The sequence below is a fragment of the Bombyx mori genome, chromosome 9 (genome assembly GCF_030269925.1).
Source record: "Bombyx mori chromosome 9, ASM3026992v2".
Taxonomy (NCBI): Eukaryota; Metazoa; Arthropoda; class Insecta; order Lepidoptera; family Bombycidae; genus Bombyx; species Bombyx mori.
Genome location: NC_085115.1, coordinates 14,150,071 through 14,166,963, shown reverse-complemented (window position 1 = coordinate 14,166,963; position 16,893 = coordinate 14,150,071). Strand labels below are relative to the sequence as shown.

The window sequence follows — 16,893 nt, the reverse complement described above, 5'->3', positions numbered from 1 at the left end:
GTGCATAGATAAAGATAGAGGATAGGCAGAAAAGTATTTTAGAGAAGTGAATGTTATCTAGGAGTCTAGTTTAATATCAAAAATGTCTGTCAAATATGTATAACTGTAAATAAACTAGATCAATTGAGTTGATATAGTTTATTCTCAAAAGGTTTCTGAAAAGATTAAAGGTTGTACGAGCAATATTATACAATGTTATATATGTAAATTTTTGTTAAGATTACTTATTCAACGAGATAGCATAGAATATTTTATTTCAATACTAGCTGACCAGACTTCGTAGTGCCTCAATCGATAAATAAAAGACCTAAACTTTTGTATAAAATAAACATAAAACAAAGAAAAGGAATTCGGCCGATGGGGCATTTTTATTCAATTCCTAGTATTTTCATATTTATTTACATTTCTATCATCCTTCTCTGGACTTCTACAAATAATTCAAGACCAAAATTAGCCAAATCGGTCTAGCCGTTCTCGAGTTTTAGCGAGACTAACGAACAGCAATTTATTTTTATATATATATGTCGGCACTCGTCAGGGATGGCTGAGCGGTAGGTTCGTCATCACTCGTATTCGATTGAACTCAGTTTAGTCAATAAAACTTTTCAATAATAATTATTGAAACTCAACACACACAACTTTCACAATGACAGAATAAACCGACAGTTTCGTTGCACATACCGACAGACCGACTGACTGACTGACTGACCGTCAGAGACTCACTGCTGAGACGGACGGAATCACTGTCTGACACGAATGCCACGACTCTGTCCACGTACCGCCATTTTATACTGTGGCGTTACGGAGTCTACCCTTCATTTTGTGATATTTATCAAAACAACATTTCATCATTTAAAATAATAATCAAAACCACCGTCTTAATATTACTAAAAGTCGTTATCCACGACAACTAAAAGTCGTTATCCACGACATATAGATATAGATAGATAACGAATTTGTTACGAATTACATGGTACAGAAATTATTTTCTTAAGTATTCACTAGCCATAAACATAATTGAACTTAAATCACTTTAGCGTTTTAAAATCGAACGAATTTAATTTTTAATAATTTCTAACTTTGGGCTTTCGTGGTCATAGACAATTAAAATGTTGTAGTTTGAAATTTACGTTTCGTAAGCTTAAATAATAATTTTATGGCAGCCCTATTTACTTTCGGTGCCTTAATCGATCTATTCTAAATTACTCGGATAATTTCAAAGCGGACGTTTACAGGTTACGCCAACTACTCGTGCTTTCTTTGTTTAATAACTCAAGTTTAACCAGAGGTTGTCTTGTTCAAAGCGCCTTTGGCGATAACAGTCTATTCTGTTAAAACTCTATTCATAATATTATCTATACTAATATTGTAAAGCTGAAGAATTTGTTTGTTTGAACGCGCTAATCTCAGGCACTACTGGTCCGATTTGAAACTATCAGCGTTAGATAGCCTATTTATTGAGGAAGGCTATAGGCTATAAACATCACGCTAAGACCAATACAAGCGGAGCACCAATAAATAATGTTTCCAAATCGGCGTATTTTTACCTTTTGAGAGCTTCCGCTGCGTGCGCTGCAGAAACGGTTAAAGTTTCGCTAAAATTATGTATAACAGAATTGTTCTTCTTTAAAAGATCTAAAAAAAGTCCGCGACAGCACATGTCTATAATTATGTTAAGGTTGGCTCACTATAACGTTTTTTATGCTAACCAAATTTGTTCTAAAATAAACCATTATTTGTGAACTATTCCACGCGGACGAAGTCACGGGCAAAAGCTAGTATAATATTACATTTTAGTTTGAACATAAAAAAAACATTTTTGGATACGTAGTAAGGGACGAACGTATCTCAAAAGGGTGGATGCCGTTTTTCAAAAGGTTCCAAAAAACCGGCGTAAACAAGGTCCACGTAATGTGAAATATTATCACTATCTTACGCATTACCAGTATCCCCCACACCTTCATAACGTAAGGTACAATGTTAATATTTTGTTTCAGGTTACTTTTGGCACATCACAGATCTTCATTACGACCCCTTTCACAACTCCCCGGAGTTTCATAGAGGTACAGATATTTGTCGCTTTTCATATTTTATGTTGTTTTCCGGCTGTACATTATTTTCGTGTTTAAGTAATGAATGGTGCTTGTTTTCAACTGACTTTGTTTTAGAATATTCTACGATTGATTATAATTTCATTGTGTTTTTTTTAATTAACAGAACTAAACATAAATAGTATTTTTATCAATCTGTTTGAGCTATGTGTACGTTTTTAAGTTAAAAGTCTAAAGTAATAGGCAAAGTAAAGGTTTTTATTCGGAATTTATGATTTATTATTAATTAGTTTAAGTTTCCGAAGAGTGTGTATGTGTGAGTATAAATTTAAAATTTCCAAAGTCAACTCCAAATATTCTACTGCAAAAAAGAGCTACCTGCCTAATACCTGCTTAAATTTATAATAAAAAAGATGTGTGGTGCCGTGGGACGCCGGATAGGAACGAAGTTGCTTATTATAAAAATATTAATTTTAAGTTCTATTCGAGGTATAAAGAAATTAAAACTGGAGGTTTTTTCCCGATTAGGATACCCCACCGTATCATCCCATAAGAAACTTCGTTCCAAAAAACCTATTAGTGTTTTAAAATCATACTTTGCATAACAGGCAATGTAGCATAAACAAAAAATATCTGTTTTCGCGTTTCATTGTACGTTCGCGGAAGTATAAAGAATCTTACACCTTATTTATAACTAACTAATAAGGATTGTTTTTGCATTATAAATATGATCTTGTATTCAAGGGACTTAGGAAAGAAATTGCCTGACACTTCGACCCATAAAGGCCTTTTGTTTTAAATATGATTATACAGTTTATATAAAATTTCACAATTCATTGGTTCATCGACAAAATTTTAGATATTAGCTTCTCAATATCTCAGTTTCTCATGTTATTTTTGATCATTGGAAATTTATCTCTCCTCTGCAGATTTTAAAGCATCAAATAACTTTTTAGGCCATTTGAGCGAATAAAATTTTTGAAAATTTAATCTATACTAATATATAAATCTACAGTGGTTTTTACGGATGCTCCGTTATAACTACTGAACCATGCATCCGATTGACTTAAAACTTGGTATTCATGTAGAAAATACATGTGCTTAATGGATAGGCTAATATTTATATGAGTGTTGGACTCCCTATACTAGTTGCGGGGGCGTTAATGATGAGAATCTTTGTCGGGTGAGAAATAGTACTATTAATTTTAAATGCCCAGCGAAGCGAACGGGTACAGCTAGTTATTTATAGGTTGCAGACACAATAGGGGCAGCAGCGATCACAGCCATCGGAACGGGAGGCATCGTGACCACACCTGCGACAGTTCTTGGCCTTTGATTCAAAGTGCCGCGTCGTTTATGCACGAGCGTCATCCTGAAACCCTCGAATTCGTGTTATGGACTGGGTCAGTATAGGTAGATATAGAGATATATACGAAAAATAGATTCTACTGCAATAAAACTAAATTATTCATAAATGATACTATTGAAAAGTAAATTTGAAAATTTTGGAGTCCATTTTTGGAAATATACAAATACACTAGTGACCGTCGTTATTTATTAACCAGAAGATTTGAATTCTTATGTAATCAGATTTGAAGAAACTATAAATAGTGACTTGACCAACATCGACATAAAACCGGCCATTATTTCTTCTATCTAAGGTTAGAATAACAAAAAAATATTAATGTAAAAATTAAAATAGTTTTCACTTTCTCTGACCTACCTCTAGAAGGAAAACCCTCAAGTTTCTTTTAAAATAATAAACTTTCAAATTATGTACGACTTTAGTTTTAACTGAATATGTCTTTAATTCATGCAGGGATATATTATCATCATCCATGGAACACTTGAGTGACGAAATCAAACTGGAAGCCGTCAGAAATGTAACATATGTATTGAGCACAACTTTTAGTAGCCAATTCGTTTTCCCTGCTCTGGGGCACAATGACCCACCGCCCTCGCGCAAACTTGTCGAAATGTGGAGGCAGTGGCTACCCACAGAGGCTTTGCAAACTTTTGAAATCGGTGAGTAGGCGTAGCGTGCATGATTATTACGCGTGACATAAAAAACTGAATTGAGACTAATTTATAAATAGATTTTTCATCGACATAATAATATAAGCTAATGCGATCGTACTAATATCGTGTAATAAAAATCAAACCCGCAAAATTATAGTTTGCGTAATTACTGCTGATAGGACGTATTTTTTTTATTTTATTGCTTAGGTGGATGGACGAGCTCACAGCCCACCTGGTGTTAAGTGGTTACTGGAGCCCATAGACATCTACAGCGTAGATGCGCCACCCACCTCGAGATATAAGTTCTAAGATCTCAGTATAGTTACAACGGCTCTTCTCTTCTGAGTCCGCACGGGTAAGTACCACCACCCTATTTCTGCCGTGAAGCAGTAATGCAATTTGAAGGGCGGGGCGGGGCAGCCGTTGTACTGTTACAAGTGAGACCTTAAAACTCATGCCTCAAGGTGGGTGGCGGCATTTACGTTGTAGATTTCTATGGGCTCCGGTAATCACTCAACAGCAGGTGGGCCGTGAGCTCGTCCACCCGTCTAAGCAATTTTTTTTTGTTAGTCTAATACAAACATTTATTTTCGTGTAAATTAATAAATTTTATCTGAGTTGGAGGACTTGATTGGATTGGATTTATTTTAGGAGGATACTACACTATTGAGCAGTCACACAGTAAGCTCAGGATCATAGTTCTGAACAGTGTTCTTTGGGCCGGTGGAGCAGCAAGAACTGACGGACCTAATGTGGGACGAGCTCAGTGGGAGTGGTTAAATCAAGTACTCAGTACAGCTAGAAAGAAAAGCGAAATGGTAATTATAATTTTCAAATAAAATGTTCTTCAAATTTCAAAAAAATATTATTATATTATATAACTTTGTGTATTAATTGTATGTATATTTACGGAGATATGTATGTGTGTATGTATGTGTATATGTATGTGTACATATATGTATATGTATTTCACTGGAATGGTACACCGCGCGTAATTCATTTCCAAATGATTCTTGTCCACCTGATGGTTGTCTGGAAGAAATCGCTCTTAGCGATAAGACCGCCAATTGTACTTTTTTTTGTTTGTTCGTTTCTTATTTGTACACACTACTCTCATTAGTGGTCGAATTTAATATAATGAGATTATTGTGAGATATTTAAGAATAGTCTTCGACTGCCATTGACTGCCTATTTAGTTGAAATACATTGAAAGAAAAAAATAATCAAAAATTGTTAAAAAATTCAAAGATTCAAAATTCAAATCGTGATAAATATATATTAGGGCTTAGGCGTTCCTAAGCTCAAGTAAGCCCTGATTTTTTCCTCAAAATAAAATAAAACCATTCTTAAAAGACTACAGAAATAAATTTAACAATTTAATCTGCTTATAAATAGGGATAATAGGAGATCTTACAATCTGGTATAAGTTGAAATCTTATCTGTTAAAATGAAGTAAACAGTGAGCTTGTCAAAAATATATTGATTTTGTTGTTGTTTACATAGTTGGACGAGCTCACGGCTCACTTGGTGTTAAATGGTTACGGACGAAGATTTTAGAAAACACCACGTAAATGGCCACAATTCTGTAGAATAACGCTTTTTTTGGGTGAAAATTATTCGTGAACATTACTCATGTTCGTATTTAATTAGGAAAATAGGTTCTATAGCTCTGAGAGATTTGAGCTCCGGCTTAGTCGGATCGTTTGATACAAGTACACTGGCCGACTTATCCTTTAGGCCACAACGACATTATTTGCACGTGTAAAATCTCAAGAACGTTCCCATTTTTTATCGGCTTTCACGCTTATCCTCTGTAAGGCAATGTGTTTTTAATGTTTTTGAAAACAAATCGGTGGTGTTTACCCGTACTGATACTGCTTCGGAAATATAATGCGATTCTGGGATATGTAATCTACTTACAGATGTAAATACAGTCAAAACCGTTTACTGCGACATCGTTTAATACAACATGCCGGTTATAATAACCTAGAACAAAGGCCCGGCTGAATGCCATATGACCGCCTTATTAAAAATATTGCTTTCTACGACATTGGTAATAACGACATACCTCATAAAACGACCACATTTAACTAATATTTCGGAGAATTAGATCTGTTAGAACGACCGGCTAAGCTGTATTGTAAACAATTTGAATAGGTATCCACATTTGACTTCAATGGCTTTTAAAATCAGGAAAGAAAACAATAGGATTTAGTTTAGTGTAGGGTCTTTTCTGATTCTTAGAAACAAAACACGTGCATGCGGTAGTCAAAGCCCGCTTCTTCATATCTCTTCAGTTAGTTTGTTACTTATCTATACACAAGACGCACCAAAACTTTGTGGAGTTATTCGTGAAACTTTCAAAATGTCGCAAAGAAAAATAAAACAAATTAATATTGAAGAAAAATCGCGTATTATATAAATATATTTTTCCAATAATTCCATATCGATTTGTTTGTACTTGCACGATACACATTAAACATCACCGGTTGTTACGACTATCGGTTTTTACGACTGAATATGAGCAGTCCCTTCGATGTCGTTATAACAGATTTTGACTGTAATAATAATAAAGCCTTTTTTCAGACAAAATATTTTTTTTTAAATGATAATGTTTTTCTCGAAGGTGTACATAGTTGCCCACGCCGGTCCAGGAGTCGAAGACAGACACAACGCCGGCAGCTCGTCGGCTTCTGGTGGTGGTGAATTGTCTCCGTCTGCTAATGCCAGACTCTTACACATAATTCGATCGTTTAGCGATGTAATCGCTGGACAATTTTACGGGCATCGCCACTCTGATACGTTTAGACTGATTTATAATGAAGGTAAGGTTTTATATATTATATAAAAAAGTAAAAAAATACAATATTTACAATTAAATAGAAAAGAAAAACTTCCTATATTTTTGGTACCAAAATCCAATGCAACATTATTTTTTTTATGATTGATGACTTACCGGTGGCCCGGAGGCCTTTCCAGTTTCACCAGGACAGGTGGGCGAGCAAAGGCTCAGCCAGAAGGCCAATGCAATACTACAGCTAGCATTACATAACAAATAGATCCAGATAGCAAATACCTCAACTTTGGATCCGGATCCATTATTTTATCCAATAAAAAATTGTTTTAGACATATTTAATTTAAATCTATAGAGCTCCGTCTTTGCAAGAACTATTTCATATTTCATGTTTGTGTATATTTTTTTCTTTTACATTTATTACATTCGTTTAAAACTTTTAGGTCATCCGGTTTCATGGGCACTTTTGGCTCCTTCGTTGACTCCGAGAGGTGCGGGCAGCGTTACCAATCCCGGTTTGAGACTTTACAAGTTTGAGATTAACACTGGAAAAGTAAGTTTTCATACATATAAGTAGAAATGTTTTTTTTAAAGTAGAGAGATCGGGTTTATACTGGTGGTAGGGCTTCTTGCGAGCTTGGACAGGAGGATACCACCACCTTGCCTATTTCTGCCTTGAAACAGTAATGCGTTTCGATTTGAAGGGTGTAAAAACTGAGACTTGGAGCTAATGTGTCAAGTTGGGCGGCAGCATTAAGGCGGTGGATGTGTATGGACTTCGGTAACCACTTCACATCAGGCGGACCATGAACTAGTCCATCTATCTTAGCAATAAAAAAAACCAACATATGATAAGTAGCATAAGGATATCAGTAACATCAGGGGTACAGCAAAGCTACCGTTAAGGATTCTTTTCAAAACTCGTTTGAAGAAGAAAGCACTGGAAGAGAATCAAAGAGTTGAAAATTAAACTGTTCATGAACCCATAAGGCGACAGTTCCCCATAGAATTATTAAAATTAGTATCAGAGGCGAGAGGTGCGTTGGTGAAAACGGGATTATTTGAACTTTTTTGTTCTTCAGAACGGTTAGTGGGAGTTGCGTTCCATGGTTTGCTACTTATTGGTTTCACTGTAGACATTGATCAAAAGACTTGTTTAACGATACACGTCACTAAAATACACTAAAAAACAATATATCTTGGCTGTTGAAAGCTCAACAATTTTTTTTCTCTCGCAACAGGTCTTAGACTACACCCAATATTATTTGGACGTGACCAACCCGAAAGGTGAAATCCATTGGTCTATAGAATACAATCTAACACAATACTACGGGCTGCGAGAGATAAATGCTGCGTCTCTACACGCTTTGGCTGAGAAAATCCGGAGTCATCACGATCGTAGCGTTTTTAATAAGTAAGTAATTTAATGATACACCAAAGTCTACTGTTAATCGCAAACTGATCATCTTTAAATATCTAAAGTAAGCTATAAAGCAAGATACATAAGTGTTTCCAAAATTTTATCCCTTAAGAGTTACTCTTACCGATTTTGGATAATTATCGAATGGGGCTCTGGATGAAAATGTTTTCCACCGCCTTCCCACTTCGGAGCGCCAGAAAACCAAACTAGGCTACATTTAATGCTAGCAGAATGATTATACCACTTACCTGTTGTTGCCATGAAGCGTATTCAGGATTATACGGGCTCTGGTAATCAGGTTGATCGCGAGCTCGTTCATTTGTCAAGGGTAAACAAAAAAGATGGTGTTTGCAGTGGAATAGTTCTATTTTCCGATTACGCATAAAGCTGCAATTTCAACCAGCGATAAAAGTCCATCAAAATACGCTTGGAACACTATCATAATTTCCCCGATTGACACTTCTAAAATATAACCCACACCAACATAGTAATACAAATGAATTGAGGATTGTTAAATAGAAGCATAAAGCTCTTTATTCGCGGGCTATACGTTCTCGGAATATGCTGCGAATACAGAAACCGTGAATTTGGAAAAGCGAGTTTACAAAGGATATTAACTTGATGATACCTATATGTTAGAATCATTTTTATCAATGTACCGATTAAATCTGCAAATAAAAAAAACTTTAGCCGCGAACATAGGACTTAGGTTGATTTTTTTTTTATTCGCGAATAGTGAAAAGGCAAGTGAAGGAACCGCGAAATTGAAGTTTTTACTGTATCAATGTCTATGTACAAAATGTATGTATAAAAAAATCTTTAGTCGCGAACATAGGACTTCGGTCGAATTATTTTAATTCGCGAATAGTGAAAACCCGACTGACAGAAGCGCGAATAAGGAGTTTTTACTGTATTAAGAATAAGTTGATAGTGTTTCTAAAAAGACTTCTTCCGATTGTGTTTATTTTAACATTTTCTTCCGTTCTTTTGACAAAATCCTTGATTTCCTTTATAAACAGGTATTTAACCGCACTACGCGTGCGACATTCGACGGACACGTCTGACTGTGACGCGTCGTGTGCCCACGTTCACTACTGCGCCGTCACGAGGGCCGATTACTCCGAGTTCCGATCGTGTGTCCGGAATCCAGCCTCGGCACTAGCATCACGCGCAGCTCAAAACACAACCGCCATTATTCTGTACGCGATTTTGATTTTTATGTCGTCTTAACTTTAAGGACCTTTATCGTGTGTATATAGCGACTGTTCCAATATTAAGTATTAAGGGTTTTGTATGTGTAATCATTTAGGGGGTTCTTTGACATATTTTTACGTTTTTACGCTAATGAAAACTGTTTATTAGAGTATGTCGAGCAGTAACTGTATTCGCAATTTTCACATCAATTCAATGTGGCAGTTTTCAAATTGTTAAGATTTTTTTAAATTATAAGTTTCAATAATCTACTAACAGTATCTACGTCTAGAATCTAACATAACATTGACAGTAACAGTAACTTATTCTATTATCAGGGCTGTCTAGTCATCATCCCTTGCCCCCACAAAAACAATGACAATTCGTCGACTAAAAATTGTTTTTGGTTTTATATTGACTAAACAGTATTAATATAGCCTAGTTCGTTACATCAGTAGGTATTTTAATACATATCTTACAAAGGTATTTCGCTTCATTTACGTACATCATTGTAGTTATAGAAAAAAATATATGTATTAATGTATAGAAACTTTTCATTTTCTGAGCCAAAGGCTTTAATACTCATTAAATGTATGATACACTTTGACGTTTCCATTTTGTGTAAGATAATTTTCGTAGGAACGAATTTCTACTAATTGCTTCTTTGTCGAATGTTCTGGAATCAAAGATGGCGACTAATAGAATCTAAAAGTTGCATATTCTACTAGTTAAAATACCAATAATGTCAATGATGATGTTGGTCCCTCCGTGTTTTTCGTCAAACACGAAAATTATGCAAGGGTCTTTTTATGGGAAACTCTTCCGGAATTTGGTCCGGATGGAATTGTGTGATGTCGAGATTCAAGAAGTTTCGAGATTAATAAATTGTTTTTGCATAAACTTCGTCCTTAAAAAAAAAACATTTTCATTTAAATTATCTGGGATTATACATTTTCTTTTTTCGAGGTCATTGTACCCGTCGCAAGTCTGCGGTCTTTAGTTGAAATTCGCCTATGAGAATTTAATTCAACTATAAATAAAATACGATAATTAGTGAATATTTAATGTGATTCTTCTCGCTGATTTGATTGTGATATGATTAAATTTTTGTATGTAAATAATAAATGAACTGATGAAAATTTTATGTAAGTGAATAAATACATTGAATCGTAATTGTTATGTTGTTTTATTATAAAATAATTAGTGGTCTCCCAGTAGTCGAAATTCGACTTTAACTAGGTAATTTAAATTATAAGTTTGAACATTATTATGGTTCTATTGTCAAATATTATTATACGTACAGATAATATACAGAAAAATAATATCAGAGACAAACAATATTCATCTATTCTCAATTTGACCACAGACTACAAGCAATAACAAAAGTTTGACAATAAACAAATAGTATATTTAAATGTGTTGTGGAAAATACATGGTAGTGGGTGTAATGTTTTTTTTATTGATTTAATGTATTTTTTATGCTTAACTAAAAAAATATTTTAATATTCTGCACTCTTCTCTATTTTCTATAAGTGAGGAAAATTTCGTACTCATCCGTCCGTTCGTTGTCCACCTTTATGAATGAGGTTGTAGTCTCATTTGTATCAGAGTGAACGCTTATTAAAAGTGAAAGGTAAGATGAGGAGAGGATGCTTCGAAGTAGTCGTAGGAATGGTCGGCATTCTTCATCTGGAGTCCAATTAGAGAGCCCTTCCTTACAGAAACCACTAAAACTTTTGACCATTCAAAGCTTACATCAGATAAATAGGGCAGATTGGGAAAAATAACTTCCTCTCTAATGACAACGAAAATATCAATTCTAATACCGATATCGGAATGTGTATTAATTTGAGTTTGATATATCTGATGCTGGACCAGTTTGATAGTAATTAATCATCTAAAAAATAACGAGATGATTGTACCCGCAGAAAAACTGTCAAACCAATTGATAAGTTTATTTATCAATAAACTACGGACCGCTGAAATTTCTCAGGAATGAACAAAACAATAGCTATATGTCGTCGTGTTAAAAGCTCGAATATCTCGCACAAAAGCGCTTTCGATATAAACAATAAATTAGGACAAGCTTTTAAGGGCTTTTGGTACGAAGAATGAAAGAAAATAATAAAAAATCTCCCTGAGTTATTGTTAGTAGGAAGAAATTAAGGAGAGTTATATTCTTTTGTGAAGTAAATTATCCGAAAATTTAACAATTACTGACAAAAAAAAACTTTGTCGTGAGATATATATAGCCTTGGAAATTTTATTGTTTATTAGAAACTGCTTTAAGAATACTTTGGAGGATTGAGATTTTCTTTTGACTGACTATATTATGTAAGCAAGTTTTAGTTTCTCAATATACATTTCATAAGCATGGGCCTTTGGACCTTTATAGGCGTCAAAAGCGATTACTTGATAGTAATTTGAAAATCTTGGTTGTAGGTATCGTTGTTTTTTTTTATTGCTTAGATGGTTGGACGAGCTCACAGCCCACCTGGTGTTAAGTGGTTACTAGAGCCCATAGACATTTACAACGTAAATGCACCACCCACCTTGAGATATAAGCTCTAAGGTCTCAAGTATAGTTACAACGGCTGCCCCACCCTTCAGACCGGAACGCATTACTGCTTCACGGCAGAAATAGGCAGGGCGGTGGTACCTACCCGCGCGGACTCACAAGAGGTCCTACCACCAGTAAAAAAAAGAAGATCGAAGATGCGTCCTCTGGGACGTTTTCCTTCTATCTTGTCTGTCATCATCAGGCATTTGAGATCGTAGCCCTCTTTTCGAGCAATGTATCTAAAAAACCCAAGTAAAGTCGTCGTGGCCTAACGGATAAGACGTCCGGTGCATTCGTGTTGAAGCGATGCACCGGTGTTCGAATCCCGCAGGCGGGTACCAATTTTTCTAATGAAATACGTACTCAACAAATGTTCACGATTGACTTCCACGGTGAAGGAATAACATCGTGTAATAAAAATCAAACCCGCAAAATTATAATTTGCGTAATCACTGGTGGTAGGACCTCTTGTGAGTCCGCACGGGTAGGTACCACCACCCCGTCTATTTCCGCCGTGAAGCAGTAATGCGTTTCGGTTCGAAGGGTGCGGTAGCCGTTGTAACTATACCTGAGATCTTAGAACTTATATCTCGAGGTGGGTGGCGCATTTACGTTGTAGATGTCTATGGGCTCCAGTAACCACTTAACACCAGGTGGGCTGTGAGCTCGTCCACCCATCTAAGCAATAAAAAAAAAAAAAAAAAAAAAAGTACTCTGCGAAGTCATATAGTGGAAAGTTTATGATATTCTGACGCACGCTTTATTCGCGTGATACAGCTATGTCGATGTTAAAATCCTCTAACAGGCATCGGTATTTCTAAATAAACAGGGGCTTATGAATTTCGTTGCGAAGGAACGGAGAGCATCATGTAAAAAAGGCGGTATGTTGTATTGTGAACCCACGCGGGTTGGTTGCACTATATTTACTAAATCTGACGCTAAGCTGTCGTATTAATTAAGGGGTCGGGACAACTGTTACTGTTAGTGTGTCACTGGCCGTCTTGAGTATCACTTGTCCCCATACACGCTAACACAACATTGGCGACGAGGTACCCACACCAAAAAATAAAAAATAATGTCTTTCGGAAATTTAAGTAATTTCGATCATAACATGCAAACTTGGAAGACTTGGAGATGCAGACTCACACAGTGGTTCATCGCAAACGATATTAACGTGGTGAAAGATCCAGCAGGAGTCAAAAGACGGGCCATATTGCTTAGCACACTCAGCGAATCTACCTACAAACTGGCAGCTGATCTCGTGCTGCCTAAAGAAGTTCAAGAAGTACCATACGAAGATATAGTTAGTGCCTTGGACAATCATTTCACTCCAAAATCAGTGGGATTTGGCGAGCGTCATCATTTTTATGCCGCCACACAACTACCCCAGGAGACACCATCACAGTGGGCTGCGAGGTTACGAGGTCTCACTTCTCAGTGTAACTTCAGCAATGTAGAAGAAGCATTAAGAGATCGATTCATTATGGGTATGCTGCCGGGCGTGGAGAAAGAAAAAATGTACGTGCAGGAGCTGGCCGGGCTGACCTTCGCCAGGGCTGTGGAGCTGACCGAGAGCTTGCGCAGCGCCCGCGCGGCTGCTGCTGCAAGCGCTGCTGCCGAGACTGTCGTTACAGAGCTGTACAAAATAGGCAAACGTTCTCCGACTAGTGTACCTCAAAGTGCAAAAGTGAAGTGTTCCGTGTGTGGTTATTCGAATCACAAAGCCGCGGAGTGTCGTTTTGCGAGTTACACTTGTAGGAAGTGCAACAAAAAAGGACATTTGCGTAGAATGTGCAAAAGAATCAATTATGTTGTAACGGAGGAGAACGATGAAGGTGACGGTGACGACGGTAAAATTTGTAACATTCGATCTTTGCGAGGTGAACCATTAATCGAAGCCGTGTGTGTCAATGGTATCAGAATGAACTTTGAGATTGATAGTGGGTCAGCTGTTACCGTTATGTCCGTAGATACATATAACGAACATTTTAAAAACATTCCCTTATTTAGCACAAATAAGAAGTTATTAAGTTACTCGGGTGACGTGTTAGGTTGCGCCGGTCGCGCTCAGTTGTTAGTGGAGTGGCGGGGTCGCACGCGCCAGCTCGACGTGTACGTGGTGCGCGATGGCGGACCGCCTTTACTGGGCCGCGACTTCATCGCACAATTTGAACTGCAGCTAGCGCCCGTATATAAATGTGCCACTACCCGTGACACGTTGAAATTAATACAGGAACAATATCCCGCCGTGTTCTCGGACAAGCTAGGTAAATTCAACAAATATAAAGTTAATTTGAAATTAAAAGAAAGTGCTCATCCTATATTTTTTAAACCACGGCCGGTCGCATTTGCTCTGCGTGAAAAAGTGGAAAAAGAGATAAACCGTTTGGTGGGACTGGGAGTACTCCGACCAGTCGAGCATTCCGACTACGCGTCACCAATAGTCCCGGTACTGAAACGTGACGGTTCGGTCCGTATCTGCGCGGACTACTCTGTTACTATAAACAAGCAATTAGTTGTAGAACAGTATCCGTTGCCTACCGTAAACGAGTTGTTTTCTAAACTATACGGGGGCCAGAAATTTACTAAATTAGATTTGTCTATGGCCTACGGTCAGTTTTGTCTGGATGAAGAATCCCAAAAGTTAACTTGTATCAATACGCATAAAGGGATCTTCGCGTATACGCGTTTGGTGTTCGGGTTAGCTAGTGGGCCATCAATTTTCCAGCGAGCCATGGATACAGTGCTAGCGGGCCTGGACGGCACGCTGTGTTTATTGGACGATGTGCTCATAACGGGTCGCAATGACTCTGAACATCTTGAGAGATTGCATCAGGTCCTACAACGGTTGCAAGACGCAGGATTTGTTCTACAAAAGTCTAAATGTCAGTTCTTTCAAGATGAAATTAATTATTTAGGGTCTACCATTAATAAAGAGGGGCTAAGGAAATCACCCGATAAAATAAAAGCAATATTAAAGGCACCGGCGCCTACGAATGTTAGTCAACTACGATCTTTCTTAGGCTTAGTAAATTATTATAGGAATTTTGTACCGAATGCATCTTGTATTCTCGGACCATTATACGAACTTTTAAAAAAAGAAACAAAGTGGCGTTGGTCTAAGTTACATGATAAGGCGTTTAATGAAATAAAAAAAATGTTAGCATCCGATAATGTATTGGCCCATTTTAATCCTAATGCAAATATAATTCTCACTGTAGACGCGTCGCCCAATGGATTAGGTGCTATTCTATCACAGGTGAGTTCCGATGGCCAGGAAAAACCTATCTCTTTCGCTTCGCGCACGCTCAACGACGCCGAGAAAAGGTACTCACAAATCCAAAAGGAAGCAACCGCGATTATATTTGGTGTTCGTCGATTTCATCAATATTTGTACGGCAGGTCAAATCCATTTATACTAAGGACGGACCACAAACCGCTGCTCTCAATATTTGGCCCACAACGAGGCATCCCAGAAGTCTCGGCAAACAGACTTCAAAGATATGCAATTTTTCTTAGTGGTTATAATTATGTAATCGAGTACGTGAAGAGTGCAGATAATAGTGCGGACTATCTGTCTCGTGCGAGTCTACCGGCCGGCGCGGGCGCGTGCGGTGGTCGAGGCGGGGGACCAGGCGCGGAGCGGGAGCGGTCGATGTCGATGCGTTCGACAGCGCCTCTTATGTTTGCTTCGTAGTGCAAGGCGCACTCCCGATATCGGTGACTGAATTACGTAACGCAACCAGCAATGATAGCATATTACGTGAAGTCATCAAATATATTCAAAACGGATGGCCTAAAAAAATTATTAACGCAGAAGTTAAGCCTTACTACTTATGTAGATTGCAACTGTCCGTTGAAAATGGTTGCGTTATGAGGGGTTATAAAGTGGTGATACCAGGAAGTTTGCGTCACCGTATTTTAACAGAGTTGCATACCTCACACATGGGCATAGTTAAAACAAAGGCTGAAGCTCGATCTCGATGTTGGTTTCCAGGCTTAGACGACGCCTTAGAAAATATGATTAGCTCATGTGAGGTGTGTATGCAGCTACGACCGACTCCGCCGCGCACTCCGGTGTGCCCGTGGGAATACCCCCCACAACCCTTTTACCGTGTACACTTAGACTTTCTAGGTCCGCTGAATGGTCGGATGTACCTGGTCCTAGTAGACGCGTACTCCAAGTGGCTTGAGGTGTACGAGATGGCTTCCACAACTACTAGTGCGGTCATTGAAAGAATGTATGAGTACATGTCCAGATACGGATTGCCTCATACGGTAGTTACGGATAACGGTACTAATTTTTGTTCTCAGGAGTTTCTTAATTTTTGTACACTAAACGGTATATCTCATATTACTTCGCCGGCATACCATCCGGCAAGCAACGGACAAGCCGAAGCTTATGTGAAAATAGTAAAAAGGGGTATCAAAACTTGTTTGTTGAGTAGTACAAATGCTAGGGAAAACAAACTGCGACTATACAAATACGTTTTCGATTATAGAAACTCGGTTCACTCGACAACAGGAATGTCTCCGGCACAGTTAGTGTTTGGTCGCAAATTACGTTCACGTTTAGATTTAATGAACCCGCGTTCGCCACCGTCGCCTTCATCTGCTTCGTTGACTGATTATGTTTTATCTAAACAGTGTACGCAAAGTAAAACAAAAGGAGGGAAAGTCAGAAATTTTGAGATAGGCCAAGTAATTATGTACAAAAAATATCTTGTTAATAATAAATATACGTGGTGTAAAGGTGTGATATTAAAGAGAATTGGTAAAAACGTATACATTGTAAAAGACTTTAAATCTTCAATACAACTCAAGAGGCACTCTGAACAGCTGTTTTCGTGCAAAACC

General features: G+C 37.5%; 2 protein-coding genes across 2 annotated transcripts in view; both read left to right on the top strand.

Moving 5' to 3' along the window:
- The window catches only part of LOC101737031 (acid sphingomyelinase-like phosphodiesterase 3a), a 72,163-nt gene extending 61,514 nt beyond the window's left edge, over positions 1–10,649 (top strand). Inside the window, exons 3-10 of the mRNA XM_038012978.2 lie at positions 1,998–2,063; positions 3,301–3,454; positions 3,871–4,076; positions 4,722–4,888; positions 6,697–6,895; positions 7,309–7,418; positions 8,107–8,279; positions 9,305–10,649. Coding sequence (XP_037868906.1) covers positions 1,998–2,063; positions 3,301–3,454; positions 3,871–4,076; positions 4,722–4,888; positions 6,697–6,895; positions 7,309–7,418; positions 8,107–8,279; positions 9,305–9,515 — 1,286 coding nt within the window. The 3' untranslated portion in view covers positions 9,516–10,649. The remainder of the gene's footprint in view (positions 1–1,997; positions 2,064–3,300; positions 3,455–3,870; positions 4,077–4,721; positions 4,889–6,696; positions 6,896–7,308; positions 7,419–8,106; positions 8,280–9,304) is intronic.
- Positions 10,650–13,147: 2,498 nt separating this feature from the next.
- Positions 13,148–16,664, top strand: LOC119628937 (uncharacterized protein K02A2.6-like). Its single transcript, XM_062670281.1, has 5 exons — positions 13,148–14,303; positions 14,439–14,921; positions 15,258–15,295; positions 16,087–16,314; positions 16,539–16,664. The coding sequence occupies exons 1-5, from the start codon at positions 13,148–13,150 to the stop codon at positions 16,662–16,664; spliced, it is 2,031 nt and encodes a 676-aa protein (XP_062526265.1).
- The last annotated feature ends 229 nt before the right edge of the window (positions 16,665–16,893 follow it).

What these genes read in the sequence shown, in the direction of transcription:
- LOC119628937 (XM_062670281.1), top strand. Translation starts at nt 13,148, where the DNA reads ATGCAAACTTGGAAGACTTGGAGATGCAGACTCACACAGTGGTTCATC. An exon ending in TGTTCTACAAAAGTCTAAAT is followed by an intron (nt 14,922 to 15,257) that starts GTCAGTTCTTTC and finishes TTCTCACTGTAG; the next exon opens with ACGCGTCGCCCAATGGATTA. An exon ending in GATACGGATTGCCTCATACG is followed by an intron (nt 16,315 to 16,538) that starts GTAGTTACGGAT and finishes TTTCGATTATAG; the next exon opens with AAACTCGGTTCACTCGACAA.